Source organism: Macaca thibetana, chromosome 1, assembly GCF_024542745.1.
Source record: "Macaca thibetana thibetana isolate TM-01 chromosome 1, ASM2454274v1, whole genome shotgun sequence".
Taxonomy (NCBI): domain Eukaryota; kingdom Metazoa; phylum Chordata; class Mammalia; order Primates; family Cercopithecidae; genus Macaca; species Macaca thibetana.
The window spans coordinates 30,978,791-30,994,722 of record NC_065578.1 but is presented as its reverse complement, the minus strand read 5'-3'; the positions used below and the strand labels follow the sequence as shown (position 1 = coordinate 30,994,722).

Below are 15,932 nucleotides of genomic sequence, written 5' to 3'. Positions count from 1 at the left end.
TGGATAAACTAAATGTAACTAATTGCTTTCCTAAAAAAAGAAAAAAAAAAAAAAAAGGAAGAAAAAAGCATTTACTTAAAAGTAAACTTTTAGTAAGAAAATAAAATTAACTTCATCCAATTGAGGATTTGTATTATATTTCCTTTTATTTAGATTTCAGGTTAGTCTTTTGACAGAGAGCAACTCTTCAGGTTTTATTTTTTTTTTCTTTGAACTTGTAGCCTGAGCAGTCATTAGAGAAAGAAACTTTTTGATAATAAAAAGATTATTACATTTCCTTCCTGGCTATAACTATGTTTAGTTAAGAACTTAGATATTTCAATTGCCAGAAACAGGTACTGCAAGCATGAAAGAGAAGCTTCACAGGCTTAAGTTTCTAAAGCATCACAATCCCCAGGAGTCCATGACTCTCTCGTAACTATAAAGATAACTCAAAGATGCAAGGCACTTTTTGCCTTACCTTGGGATACTGCTTGACAGGTATCAGCACTCGCTCTTTCAGTTTCATGTTCTTATGAGAAAATAAATCCAAGTAATTCTCTTCATCGTCCTTTTTTGAGTCTCCTTTCTGAATCTTCTCAATTTCTGAATAGGAAAAACAATTTAAATTTTTGCTCTGGTAAATAAAAGCAAATTTTGAAGTCTGCTTAAAGCAATAACATGAAGTACCATATAGTGAGACCAAATAGTACACATGAATGTGCCAATTTCAGAAAGAAACTAGCTGAAAGTACTAAAGTTATATGAAGTTGATTAGAAAGCCCAAAGCCTGCTTCTAATAAAAGTAGTGTGCTCTTCTAACCTCACCTGAAGCCTCACGTGAGAATAGAGACATTTAAATGTTTCTTAAATCGATTTAACAAAATTAATTGGGTGAGATGGGGAAAGGAGAATAAAGAAACAAACAAAAAATTAAAATCTGCATCAAGACAAAATATAATCTTACCTTGAAAAAAGCAAAAATCAATAATCTAAATATACAATGGATAGTTCCATTAAAGTTCCACAGTGACATTAGTACTCTAGATACTAGTCCTTAAGAGTCTGAAAGACCTTGTTCTTACTCTGCTACTCACTAGTCGTGTGACGTAAGAGAAGTTTAAATAAAATATGTAGATATGCCTAATTAAAGGCAATTTTTCATAAAGTACTTAATATATCGTCACCATTATCTAGCCCAAATTCAGCCAATGTCTAAACGATACAAAATGCACCAGGTACTTTTTTGAGACGGAGTTTCACTCCTGTTGCCCAGGCTGGAGTGCAATGGTGCAATCTTGGCTCACCGTAACCTCTGCCTCCTGGGTTCAAGCGATTCTCCTGCCTCAGCCTTCCAAGTAGCAGGGATTACAGGCATGTGCCACCATGCCCAGCTAATTTTGTATTTTCAGTAGAGACGGGGTTTCTCCATGTTGGTCAGGCTGGTCTTGAACTCCCGACCTCAGGTGATCCACCTGCCTCAGCCTCCCAAACTGCTGGGATTACAGGCATGAGCCACCGCGCCTGGCCCAGCCACAAGGTACTTTCTAAAAAAACATTTTATTGAAGTATAACTGATATGTAAAAACCCATACATAATTAATGTATACAATTCATGATGAGTTTGGAGATAAGTATACACCCATGAAACTATCACCACCATTATGGCCACAGACATATCCATCATCACCCAAAAGTACTTTCAATTTGCAGGTTAAGACAGTTTCATTAGATAGAAACTTGGCATACAAAAAGATTTCCTACCATTAAGGAACTTCATTCATTGAGTGACTGCAAGTGTTTGAGTGCTTCCTACGGTATGGAGAGGCAGATGAAGGGACAGCTATAATAGGTACAATCATTAACCACTATGGAGGACTTACTAAGAGCCAGGCATCTGTCTTGCAAAGCACAGGAGATACAACAGAGCGAGTCAGACTGGTCTCTGTCTTCACTGTTTATATACTGGAGTTCCCAGACTATAGGGGTGGCAATAAAGTATAGTTAAGTGCTATAACAGGAGTTCTAACAGAGATGAGGGAAAAGTGCCCAAGGAATGAGCAGCAACTGAAAGCTTATATGATTCACTGAGAATAGTTAAAATACATATACTCCCTAAAATCAGTGGAACATTCTAAATATCAGAAAATACTCTGTAATAGAATATCACATAATATTCCCATGTTCTAGAATTTTAAGACTAGGGTTCCCAAACTTCTTCATGCATCAGAATCACCTAGAAGAGGGCTTATTAAACTAGACTGCTGGGCCTCAAACCCAGTCTGGGATTTGTGTTAGGAATTTGCAATTCCAACAAGTTCCCAGGTAATTCTGATACTGCTGGTGTAGGGACCATACTTTGAAAATCATTGGCTTAAAGTATAAACATACCCTACCTCAAACACGTTCTGCAAATGTATACCCTTAACAGTTTTTATTTATTTACTAATTATTATTATTTTTTGAGACACAGTCTCGCTCTGTCACCCAGACTGGAGTGCAGTGGCACAATCTCTGCTCACTGGAACCTCTGCTTCCCGGGTTCAAGCGACTCTCCTGCCTCAGCCTTCCAAGTAGCTGGAACTACAGGCATGCACCACTATGCCCGGCTAACTTTTTTTTTTGTATTTTTAGTAGAGATGGGGTTTCACCATGTTGGCTGGGCTGGTGTGAGTTCAAGTGATCCACCCACCACAGCCTCCCAAAGTGCTGGGATTACAGGTGTGAGCCACCGCACTGGGAGTTTTTAAAATAAATGTTGAGAGAGCTGCAGCTCTGAAATATATAGATGAAGCAAAGTAATGGACTCAGACATGCTATATAGAATTTAGAATTTCAGACTGAAGTCTTGTTTGTTAAAAAGCCTAATTTCAGATGCTATACTATACCATGAACTAATAGAGCACATAACTCTCTGGTTTCCTGACAATTAAAATTGCTGACGAACTGTAAATATCCTTAATTAAAACCTTTAATCCTACAAGAAGAACTGTAAATGACAGTACTCTTCACAATCTTATGTTTCACTGCCTGGAATAGAAAACAAATTTGACCTTACAATTAATAGAGTAATGCTTCATTCAACACTTTACTTGTGAGGGTAATCCTAACCCTAACCCTTACTGTTTGGTGGCAGATCCTGACCTCTACCTCTTTTCTCCTGCTGTTAATATAAACTTTTTCTGATCAATCTTTTTGAGCCTACTGTACTTGACTACACTACTTTCTAAGTTCTCAGACTGGAAAACTTAGGTACTCAATCCTCGAAGTCCTAGAAGAACAAAGATGCCATAATTCTGATCTGAGAACATCGCCAAGGAGTTTTTAATAACGTGGAACAGGCCGGGAGTGGTAGCTCACGCGCATAATCCCAGCACTTTGGGAGGCCAAAGTGGGCAGATCACCTGAGGTCAGGAGTTCAAGAACAGCCTGGCCAACGTAGTGAAACCCCGTCTCTACTAAAAAAAAAAAAAAAAAAAAATATATATATATATATATATACACACACACACACACATATACACACAGGCGCGGTGGCTCACGCCTGTAATCCCAGCACTTTGGGAAGCTGAGGTGGGCGGATCACTTGAAGCCAAAAATTCGAGATCAGCCTGGTCAACATGGTGAAACCCTATCTCTGCTAAAAATACAAAAATTAGCCAGGCGTGGTGGCATGCGCCTGTAATCCCAGCTACCCAGGAGGCTGAGGGAGGAGAATTGCTGGAACCCGGGAGGCAGAGGCTGCAGTGAGCCAAGATTGTGCCATTGTACTCTAGCTTGGGCGAGAGGGCGAGACTCCATCTCAAAAAATTATATATAGGCTGGGCACAGTGGCTCACGCCTGTAATCCCAGCACTTTGGGAGGCCGAGGCGGGCGGATTACGAGGTCAGGAGATGGAGACCATCCTGGCGAACACGGTGAAACCCCGTCTCTACTAAAAATACAAAAAAATTAGCCGGGCGTGGTGGCGGGCGCCTGTTGTCCCAGTTTCTTGGGAGGCTGAGGCAGGAGAATGGCATGAACCCAGGAAGTGGCAGAGCTTGCAGTGAGTGTGAGCAAACATCGCACCACTGCACTCCAGCCTGGGCGACAGAACGAGACTCCGTCTCAAAAATATATATATATATGTGTGTGTGTATATATATGTGTATATATGTGTGTATATATATGTACATATGTGTGTGTATATATCAATAACATCAATAACCAGGCATGGTGGTGGCTCACACCTGTAATCCCAGCTACCTGAGAGGCTGAGGGCATGAGAATTTCTCGAACCCAGGAGGCAGAGGTTGCAGCAAGCTGAAATCATGCCACTGCACTCCAGCCTGGGCAACAGCGCGATACTCCATCACAACAACAACAAAAGAAATGTGGAACAAACTAGATACTTCATTTTATCTATGTCGCTTTGTGCTTCCTAGGGCTACCATTGAGTTAGAACTTTCGGCTATATTTTATACCACTTTCCAGAAATCTTGGTCAGTGCAAGACAACTCAAAGTCTGTTAATCTGTTATACTCCTACAGGAAGGTGTGTTTATATGCAATGTAATACACTCTGTGAATTTAAGGCCTTTCATTTTTTCATTTCTTAAAGACCACTGTGATAATATAAGACCTTTCTATAGCATGGATTCTTCTATTTTTGAACTAGTCAGATCTTAGAATCCTTCTGTCATATGATTTCACAACTTTTTAAAGAACAGCAGTGGCCAGGCATGGTAGCTCACACCTGTAATCTCAGCATTCGGGGAAACTGAGGCAGAAGGATCACTGGAGCCCAGGAGTTTGGGACCACGGCAGGTAACATAGTGAGACCCCTTCTCTACAAAAAAATAACAAATTAGTCAGGCATGGTGGTATGTGCCTGTGGTCCCAGCTATTTGGGAGGCTGAGACAGGAGGATAAGGAGTTGGAGGCTGTAGTGAGCCAAGATCATGCCACTGCTCTCCAGCCTGGGTGAAAGAGTAAGGCCCTGTCTCAAAAAGAGCAAAGCAAAGCATTTTTAGAGAATTCAGAGGAGGATCATTTAAATAAAACAGAGGGTTGAAAAGAGAATCCGAATTTTAACCTACAAAGCAAAACACTGGTTGGGCACAGTAGCACGTGCGATTGTAATCCCAGTGCTTTGGGAGGCTGAGGCAGGATGACTGCTTTGGGCCCAGGAGCTTGAGATCAGCCTGGGCAACACAGCGAGACTCTGTCACTACCAAAAATAAATATATAAATAAATAAATATTTTTTAATTAGCTGGGTGTAGTGGTACATGCCTATAATCCCAGCTACTCAGGAGGCTGTGGGGGGAAGATCGCTTGAGCCCAAGAGTTCAAGGCTGCAGTGAACTATGATGACTGTGCAACTGCACTCCAGTTTGGGTGAGGAAGGGAGACAGGAGAGGAGAAGGGAAGGAGAGGGGAGGGGAGAGGGGAGGAAGGGAGAAAGGGAGGAAAGGAGGGAGAAAGGAAAGAAGAAGGGAAAAGAGGGGGAACGAGGGAGTGGGCAGGGAGGGGATGAAGGGAGAGAGGGAGAGGGAAGAAAAGGAAGCAAGCAGAAGACTAAGCTACTTGAGCTTTCAAGACAGGTGGAGGGGGCCAGGTGCTGTGGCTCACGCCTGTAATCCCAGCACTTTGGGAGGTTGAGGCGGGTGGATCACCTGAGGTCAGGAGTTCAAGACCAGCCTGACCAATATGGTGAAACCCCATCTCTACTAAAAGTATAAAAACGAGCTGGGCGAGTTGGTATGCTCCTGTAGTCCCAACTGCTTGGGAGGCTGAGAGAATTGCTTGAACCCGGGAGGCGGAGGTCACAGTAAGCCGAGACTGCGCCACTGCACTCCAGGCTGGGTGACAGAGCAAGACTCCGTCTCACAGAAAGAAAAAAAAACGGGGAGGGGGCACTTCATTGTTCTCTTTTTTTAAGACAGGGTCTCACTTTATCACCCAGGCTGGAATGAGTGGCACAATCATGGCTCACTGTAGCCTCAACCTCCTGGGTTCAGGCGATCCTCCCACCTCAGCACCCCCAGTAGCTGCAACCATAGGCGTGTGCCACCATGCCTAATTTTTTTTTTTTTTAATAGAGACGGGGGTCTCCCTATTTTGCCCAGGCTGGTCTTGAACTTGTGGACTCAAATGATCCTTCCACTTCGGCCTCCCAAAGTGCTGGGATTATAGGCGTGACCTACTGTGCCCACCTTTTTTTTTTTTTTTTTTTTTAAAAAAAAGATGGGTTCTCTACTGCCCAGGCTGAAGTACAGTGACACCATCATAGTTCACTGCAGCCTCGAACTCCTGAGCTCAAGGGATCCTCCCACCTCAGTCTCCCCAGTAGCTAGGATTAAAGGTACATGCTACCTGACCCAACTGGGGCTGAATATTTATTTGATGCCTACTATGTATCAAATATCATAGAACTATTACCTCACTAATCCTCAAAAATAACTCAGTGAACTGAGTTACCTACATCTGAGGAAATAAAAACTCAAAGAGGTTAAATAACTCAGTGAACTGAGTTACTTACATCTGAGGAAATAAAAACTCGAAGAGGTTAAATAACTATCTCTAGGTCATAAAATTGTTAAAGTAACAGATTAAGAATTAAAAACCCAGGCCTGGCTGGGCACAGGGGCTCACATCTATAATCCCAGAACTTTGGGAGGCCGAGGTGTGAGGACTGCTTAAGCCCAGGAACTTGAGACCTGCCTGGGCAACAGAGTGAGACCCCATCTTTACTAAAATGTAAAAAAAAAAAAAAAAATTAAATTAAATTAGCTCGGTGTGGTGGTGTGTATCTGTTGTCCCAATTACTAGAGAGGCTGAGGCAGGATGATCACTTGAGACCAGGAGTTGGAGGCTGCAGTGAGCGATAATGGCACTACTGCATTCCAGCTTGGGTGACAGAGCAAGACCCTGTCTCTAAAAAAAATTTAACAAAAAACTTTAGAAAACCTCCAAAACTCAGGCCTTCTCTCTCCTTTTTTTTTTTTTTTTTTTTTTTTTTGAAATGAAGTCTCACTCTGTCGCCCAGGCTGGAGTGAAGTGGCGCAATCTTGGCTCACTGCCACCTCTGCTTCCCGGGTTCAAGCAATTCTCCCTGCCTCAGCCTCCCGAGTAGCTGGGATTACAGGCGTCTGCCACCATGCCCAGCTAAATTTTGTATTTTTAGTAGAAACAAGGGTTCACCATGTTGGTCAGGCTGGTCTTCAACTCCTGATCTCAGGTGATCCGCCCACCTTGGCTTCCCAAAGTGCTGGGATTACAGGCGTCAGCCACCACACTGGGCCTCTTCTAATTTCATGCTTTTCCTATTGTCTCTTGATGAGTGTGTGTTTGTGGGGGCACACTTTATTTAAGCAAGGAAGAGCTGATTTTTATAAAATTTTGGGAAGTACAATTTATACCCTCAGACACTGGTATGTAGCCTAAAGGTAATAAAGAGGCTTTATGGGTGTCTCAGATGTTCAGTGGTCTGATGGTCTTTCTCTTTTCTTTTTCAACTCTGTATGTCTCTCCTTGTCCTTGCTTTCCCTGGAGAGCTAGGGTAGACTGAAACGGGAAGAAAAAAAATCGAGGAGTTGTTTCCTAAAAATGGTTCAACCTCAGGCAAAAGTACTTTCTAGATAACCCTTTTGGAACTGACTCCTTTAAGTAATCTCTGCTTGGGTCTCTGGAGACCTTGGATGTCCCAAGAGCCACAGAAAACAAAGCTGAGGTGTAAACTACGCAAGAGGTGACCCAATTGTTTCCTGGCCACTTAGAATAATCATATCTTATCCACTGCCTTCTATGTGTCAGGAATTTTGTATTTATTATCTCACTTCGTCTTTGTAACCAGTATTATCTTCATTTGACAGATGAAGAAACTCAGGCTCAGAAAAGTTATTTAACTTGTCCAAGATCTCAAAACTAATTAGTGACATAGCAGACACTTAAACCCAAGTCACTTCTTATACCAAAGAGAGTAAATTCAATTAACCTTTTGACATTTCCTTCATCTTTTACTATAACTTAACCTTTCCCACCCCCTACTTTTTTTTTTTTTTCCCCAACCAGACTGCAAGCTTCCATGTTGCTTAATACGTCTCCGAGGAAAGAACACAGGTTTTGAAGCTAGACAAAACGGGTTTGATTCCCAGCTCTCCTACATGCTTGGTGTATGACTTTAAAAGAGAATGTTAATAAGAAAAACAGTAAGAAAAAAAGAGAGAGGGCGAGAGAGAGATGTAATGTATTAAAAAATGTTAATACTAGAGAAGTTTGGGAAAATTACATACAAACTTTATCAACTAGGCTGGGTTAACTAAAAACAAATTACTACAAATATATCATTAACTGAACTTTTTTTTTTTTTGAGACAGGGTCTTGCTCTGTCGCCCACACTTGAGTGCAGTGGCGCAATTTCAGCTCACTGCAACCTCTGCCTCCTGGGTTCAAGTGATTCTCCTGTCTCAGCCTCCCAAGTAGCTGGTGACTACAGGCACGTGCCACCACATCCGGCTAATTTTTCTATTTTTAGTAGAGGCAGGGTTTCACCACGTTAGCTAGGATGGTCTCGATCTCCTGACCTTGTGATCAATCCGCCTTGGCCCCCCAAAGGGCTGGGATTACAAGCGTGAGCCACCGCGCCCGGCCAACTAAACGTTTGATATGGCTTACATAAGGAATAAGATAATGGTCAAGATTTTCTAAGGTGTCCAGAGCAAGTGTTTCTAGGACAGCAAGATTCTCAGCAGAATTGATCTAAAAGGTCAGGGTTCATTTCATACCCACCTCTAGACCACCCAATATACTTGGTTCTACACTTCTAAACACAGCACTTCTCCTTTGCCTGTTGTTTAACAATCTCTGGATTCCTTCCACTGCTGAGTATCTATAATTCTTAGTACAGAACAATGCTTGATACACAATAGGGATCTATAACCATTAACCAAATTAAAGAAATGTACTGGCTGGGGCGCGGTGGCTCACACCTGTAATCCCAGCACTTTGGGAGGCTAAGGTGGGTAGATCACGAGGTCAGGAGATCGAGACCATTGTGGCCAACATGGTGAAACCCTGTTGGGGTTTAGTTAAACCCTTTAAAGATTTAAAGATTTACTCTAGCTAAATCTAAAAATTGGGTGTGCTGGCGTGTGCCAGCGTTTGCCTGTCGTCCCAGCTACTCAGGAGGCTGAGACAGAAGAATCGCTTGAATCCGGGAGGCAGAGGTTGCAGTGAGCCAAGATTGCATTACTGCAGTCCAGTCTGAGTGACAGAGTAAGAACCTGTCTCAAAAAAAAAAAAAAAAAAAAAAAAAAAAAAAAAAGAAGTACTGTTAACACCCTCAACTTCCCTTAAACAATTCACATAACTTTATCATCCCCAAATTTGTAATTCTCACCGTTTCTGTTGGTATCATCTTTTAGAATCAGAAGTCCGGTAAGCTTACTATTACGAAACAACTTCATTCGTTCTATTTAACAAATTACTGTTTCGAGCAAGAGCACAAGGCCAACAGGCTCTTTACCTTTTTTGGAATCATGGGTCCCTTTGAGAATTTGATGGAAGCTACTGATTAGCAACCCAGAAAAAAATACAAATTTACAATATATTATATACAATATTGGCTATGGGTATAGAAAGCTTGGGTATTGGTTTAAGAAAAAAAATCCCCCAAAGGCCTGTTAAGAGCCCTTTCATAGGGGCTCAATGTTTACATTCCAGGACAGTAGAATACTCTGCCATACCGACTATGGTCTCCCAAATCTTTTCCTTAGTGCACAATTTAGAGCTTAGAGCTTCGCATCTTTGAAAAAAGTTTTGTTTTTTTTTTTTTTTAATTTTAAGGCAACTGTAGATTTATGTGCAGTTGTAAGAAATAACAGTGATCCTGTATACTTCAGTTTTCCCCCTAACATTTTGCATACCTGTATCACAATCAGAAAATTAACATTAAAATAAGAAAATTTGTTGTACAGGTTTCATTAAAAAAAAACAAAATAAATTAAGAATTAATTGACTTTATTAGGATTTCACCAACTTTACATGCACTTATTTGTTTGCTTAGTTCTATGCAATTTAATCAGATTCATGTGACCACCACCACAGTCAAGATACAGAACAGTTCCATCGTGAGGATCCTTACCCTTTGATAGCCAGTCACCGTCTTCCCTCATCTCTCACCATTGGCTACCACTAATCTAGTCTTCATCTCCACTATTTCATTTCTTCAAGAATGTTATATTCATGAAATCATATAGTACATAACCTTTTGAGACTGGCTTTCTTTACTCAGCTTAATTCTCTTGTGATCAATCAAGTTGCTACATTTATTAACAGTTCCTTTTTTTTTTTTTTTTTTTTAAACTGCAGAGCACCATTCCATGGTATGGGTGTGCCAGTTTATTTACCTACTGGAGGCATTTGGTTTGTTTCCAGTTTTTGGCTACTACAAATAAAGCTGCTGTGAACATTCATGTACAGGTTTTGTGTTAACCTGAGTTTTAATTTCCCTGAAATAAATACCCAAGAATGCAACTGTTGAACTATATGGTAAGCACATTTATTTATTTATTTTTGACACAGGGTCTCACTGTTGCCCAGGCTGTAGTGCAGTGGCACGATCTCAGCTCAAGGCAGCCTCGACCTCCTGGGTTCAAGCGATTCTTCCACCTCAGTCTAAGACCAATCTCCTGGGTTCAAGCGATCCTTCTGCCTCAGACTACCGAATAGCTGGGACTACGGGTGTGTGCCGCCATTCTCAGCTAATTTTTAAATTTTCTGTAGAGACAAGCTCTCACTGGGACTCAAGCAATCCTCTCACCTTGGCCTCCCAAAGTCCTGGGATTTCAGGCATGAGCCACCAGACCCAGCCAACAAGCACATTTAGTTTCGTTAAAGACAGACAAACAAACAAACAAACAAACAAAACCTGCATTGGTCTGGGCGTGGTGGCTCACACCTGTAACACGGGTAGTCTGAGTGTTAGTACAGTGGGAGGGCCAAAGCGGGAGGATCACCAGGTTAGGAATTCGAGACCAGCTTGGCCAACATGGTGAAACCCCATCTCTACTAAAAATACAAAAAGCAGCCGGGCATGGTGGCGGGCGCCTGTAATCCCAGCTACTTGGGAGGCTGAGGCAGAATTGCTTGAAACCGAAAGGTGGAGGTTGCAGTGAGCCAAGATCGCGCCACTGCACTCCAGTCTGAGTGACAGAGCAAGACTCCGTCTCAAAAACAAAAACAAAAACAAAACTGCATTATCACAGACAAATGTATACTTAATGATATTCTGCTTAATCTTACTAGGCTTTGTTTTACAGAAATAGTATTATACCATATGTAGTCTTATGGGATGTACTTTCTTCATATAACATTAGATTTTGGAGATTTCTCCATGTTGTTGCCTGTAGTTCATCCATTTTCACTGCTGTACAAATACTTTCTTTTCTTTTTCTTTTCTCTTTTTTTTTTTTTTTTGAGATTGAGTTTCACTTGTTGGCTATATCTCAGCTCACTGCAACCTCTGCCTCCAGCGATTCTCCTGCCTCAGCCTCCCAAGTAGCCAGGATTACAGGCACCTGCCACCACACCCAGCTAATTTTTGTATTTTTTGTAAAGACAGGGTTTCACCATGTTGGTCAGGCTGGTCTCGAACTCCTGACCTCAGGTAATCCACCCGCCTAGGCCTCCCAAAATGCTGGGATTACAGGCATGAGAAACTGTGCCCAGCCAAATATTTTCTGTTGTAAATCTATCACATTAGCCAATGAATGGTGACACAAGTTGCAACATTTTGTGAACAAGGCACACCATTTTATGAATCAAGTACTCATGTATAAGTTTCTTTGAGCACATTCCTAGGAAAGGTGTTCTCGGTTTTGTTTTTTTTTTCAGACAGAGTCTCGCTCTTTTGCCCAGGCTGGAGTGCAGTGGTGCGATCTGGGCTCACTGCAACCTCTGCCTACTGAGTTCAAATGATTCTCCTACCTCAGCCTCCGAAGTAGCTAGGATTACAGGCACCCACTACCACGCCCGGGGAAATTTTTTGTATTTTTAGTAGAGAAGGGGTTTCACCAAGTTGACCAGGCTGGTCTTGAACTCCTGACCTCGTGATTTGCCCACCTCAGCCTCCCAAAGTGCTGGGATTACAGGCGTGAGCCACCGGCCCGGCCCTTATTTTCCAGTTTTAATAGCAGGTTTTGCTAGCCCTGTGGAATGAACTGGGAAGGTCTTAATGTATTTCTAGAGAATATTGTAAATAAAGGAATTAACTATTTTGAAGTTTCAACAGACTTTGTAAAATGTTTTCCACTTTTTCCATCCTTCTGAAGGATGGATTTTTGATTATCCCTCCAAGATCTTTTGCAGATTGCTAATCTATTCAAAATGTTTATTCTTGAGTCACTTATGCTAACTTATATTTTACTAATTGTAGAAAGTAGAAAAAGAGGCCGGGCGCAGTGGCTCATGCCTGTAATCCCAGCACTTTGGGAGGCCCAGATGGGCGGATCACCTGAAGTCGGGAGTTTGAGACCAGCCTGACCAACATGGAGAAACCCCGTCTCTGCTAAAAATACAAAATTAGCCGGGTGTGGTGGCACATGCCTGTAATCCCAGCTACTAGGGAGGCTGAGGTAGGAGAATCGCTTGAACCTGGGAGGCAGAGGTTGCGGTGAGCTGAGATTGCGCCACTGCACTCCAGCCTGGGCAACAAGAGCGAAACTCCGTCTCAAAAAAAAAAAAAAAAAAAAAGGAAAAAGAACACTGACATATATAACAGCATTTTACTTAGTATATAAATACATTAACACAATAAGGTAAATTATTTCTCTTCCAGAAAACAAAGATGGATGACTGAATCTTTATGTCTGCAAATACATTCGACTGTCCTCGCTGCTGAATATCAATCTGCTTAACACAGAAGTCTATATTCAAAATCTACATCCCTCAAAGTTTTGTCTTTTTTTTTTTTTTATACTTTCAAATACACTTTTTTTTGGGGTCACCTATCACCCCAGCTAGATTTTAATACTTTGTCCAATTATAGCTTACTTTTAAAGTACAATTTGCAGCAGGCACTACAGTGAGGGAACGGGGAAGGTGTGTAGACTGACTAAAAACCCTGGTTATGCTGCTTACTAATTTTGTTACCTTAGGCAAATTATTAATCTCTGGGTGCCTTGGTTTCCTCATCTGTAAAAATGAGGATAATAAAAGTTCTCATTTCATAGGTTAAATATTTAATGTAAAGTGCTCAGACCTCAAACATTAAGTCTTAGCTATATTTTTCTTCCATGTGTTCTTTTTTCCTCTCCTTTTTTGCGATGGAGTTTAGCTCTTGTTGTCCAGACTGGAGTGCAATGGCGCAATCTGGGCTCCCTGCAACCTTCGATTCCCAGGTTCAAGCGATTCTCCTGCCTCAGCCTCCAAAGTAGCTGGGATTACAGGCATGCGCCACCACGCCAGGCTAATTTTGTATTTTTAGTACAGACGGGGGTTTCACCATGTTGGTCAGGCTGGTTTCGAACTCCTGGCCTCGTGATCCGCCCGTCTGGGCCTCCCAAAGTGCTAGGATTACAGGCATGAGCCACCGCGCCCGCCCCTTCCATGTGATCTTACCAGAGCTTAAATACTACTATTCTATCTTCTCAAAGTCTCACTTCCTCACAATGGGTTGCGACTTCACTGCAATCCCCTCGCAAGATAATTCAGAAATACCTTAAAAGCCAGGCTCAACATATACTAACACTTACCCATGCTAGAAAGAATTCATACATCCCAAACCAACATTACCTCAACCACACTTCTCCAATTTCAGTTGGGTTTAAAAAAAAAATACATCCAGAAAGCCCAGGTTAAAAATAAAGAGCACTCCTCTCTTAGTTAAGCAGTGAGGGAAGGCTGAAAATTCTAAGTAACTTTTAAGGATCAATAGTTTTTGACAGTTATCTTAAGAAAGCATATAAAAGATGAACACCACACTGGTAAAGATCCCTTACCTTACAGTGTTGGGAGACAGAGAACAAAGAGAGGGAGATAATATTTTCATAATGAACTGCCCATTATATTAACCTTCCCAAAGAGTCCAACTACTCATTCAGTGTTGAAGGATGTGAATTTTTACTTGCTTACTAAAATTTAGGTATCATAAGAAATATTTATTAAAATAATGTTTTAACTTGAAGCGAAGGTCACACAGCTTTAGGGAAAAATCAGAGCGATTAGGTGATTGGCTAGTGCTGATCAAGAAAAGAGCGCTAATCTACAGAACAAAGACTCTCATTTCTAATTTATTTCACTACTGAATCAAAAATGTAAAAAAACAGCAACAAAAAGACTAAGTCTTTCAGTACAAGCATCATGCCACTTCTCTCAATTTCTGTCCATCTCGTTGGGAAACGTTATGTGAACTACGCGGGAGACCCTATCGTCCCATTTCACTGTCTCTAGGGTTATTTCACTCCTTCTTCCATGATAGTGAACACACGGTGTAAAATGAAAGAGGACAACCTTCAGGCTCAGTAGCAATTCTTACTTTATCAGCCTTAGTCGGAAATCTGATTCGGAAACCTCAAGTTCCGATCCCATAAATCGCTCCTTCCTCCCAGCAACTTAAGCTGCGGTTACCGCTAAGTCCGGCTCGGCCCCAGCGACAGCGAGGCGCTGGACAGGGTATTCCAGCCTCACCCCACCTCACCTCGGCCCTTCCTCCCACGGTCCCTCCCCGCTCCGGCTGTCTTCACTTCCTACACCTCGGAAGAGGCGCTCATCGCCACCCGCGATCAAAAAGGGTTTCCCTTCGGGAAAGGGGGAAATACAGGTTAATTTCTGGAAGAATCTGTGCGCCCGGCAGCCGCAAGAGGAGGGAGGAGGGAAGAGTCGGGAAAGGGGCGGGGAGCTCAGCACCATCCATCAAGACGTTAGCGCTAGGAGATCGCAAAGTCGCCTTTGGGCCTCCACTGCAGCCTAGAAATTCTCCCACGCACTCCGGGTTGAGGTGGGAATGTGGAATCCAGGCTCCCAAAGATGAGGATGACACCGGAGCTCCCGACTGCCTCGGTCCCGAGGGGGCGGGAAGCGAGAGGAACAAAGCCAGGGCCACTCATGCCCCAGGATGGCCGAGGGACCCAGGAGGCCCCCTTACCTGCCGTCAGCAGCTGCATGGCGTGAGTGAAGGATGGGTCGAGCGAGTCCTTCTCGGCCATAAGTTCTGGCAGGTACTTGTTCTCCGGCTCCATCTTCACCGAGGCTGTGGCCGAGGGGGGCAGCAGCGGGGTCGGCGCTGGCCCGCCCACTGTCGCGTCGGGACCCGTGGCCGAGGGCGGCAGCAGCGGTGGCGGCTGCGTAGCGGGCGAGGCCCGGGCGCCCCCGCGGGACCCCCCTCCGCCTCCCCGGGACCGGTGAGGCAGTGGCGGCTGCCGAGACGGCGTCTGACGCACCGAGGGGTGGGCACCGGAGGGGTCCATGGAGCCGCTGCGGCCCGAGGACCGGCTCATGCGCGCAGCGGGGTCGTCCCGACGCTGCATCGGGGAGGATGTGCGAAACCAAGGAGCGAGAGAGCGACGCGGCAGCGACGGAGGCCCAAGCGGCGGTTGGCGGGGGTGGGAGAGCCGGAGCAGTAGCGACCGAAGCCGACCCGAGCGACCCAGCGAGAGAGAGCACCGGAAATGAGGCGGCGCGCGTGCGCAGCCAGTCACCGGCACCGCCCTTGGGTTTCTCCGCGGAGAACAAAGTCCCCAGTCCGGCCACGGCGCCTGCGCACCGCCGCGGCGTCCGAAGAAGTCGCCTCCTGACTCTGGCTTTCCCTCCGCGCCCGCCAGGCCAGAGCTTGACGCGCATGCGCGGGAGGCCGCAGGCTCCGTTCGTTTCCTTTTCCACGTGACTCGGCGCTAGCGGGACACGTGTCTCCTCCCTCTTCTGGCCTAGTGCGTGGAGGGGGCGGGAGCTGTGGAATGTCTTTGTCTGCGCGCG

General features: G+C 43.9%; 2 protein-coding genes across 2 annotated transcripts in view; both read right to left on the bottom strand.

Moving 5' to 3' along the window:
• KHDRBS1 (KH RNA binding domain containing, signal transduction associated 1) overlaps positions 1–15,785 on the bottom strand; it is a 28,464-nt gene extending 12,679 nt beyond the window's left edge. The window contains exons 1-2 of the mRNA XM_050795659.1: positions 15,106–15,785; positions 461–585 (exon numbers count right to left, since the gene is read on the bottom strand). Of these exons, the coding sequence (XP_050651616.1) occupies positions 461–585; positions 15,106–15,487 (507 nt within the window). The 5' untranslated portion in view covers positions 15,488–15,785. The remainder of the gene's footprint in view (positions 1–460; positions 586–15,105) is intronic.
• The window catches only part of TMEM39B (transmembrane protein 39B), a 112,185-nt gene that overhangs the window by 73,549 nt on the left and 22,704 nt on the right, over positions 1–15,932 (bottom strand). The gene's annotated exons all lie outside the window — the stretch shown is intronic.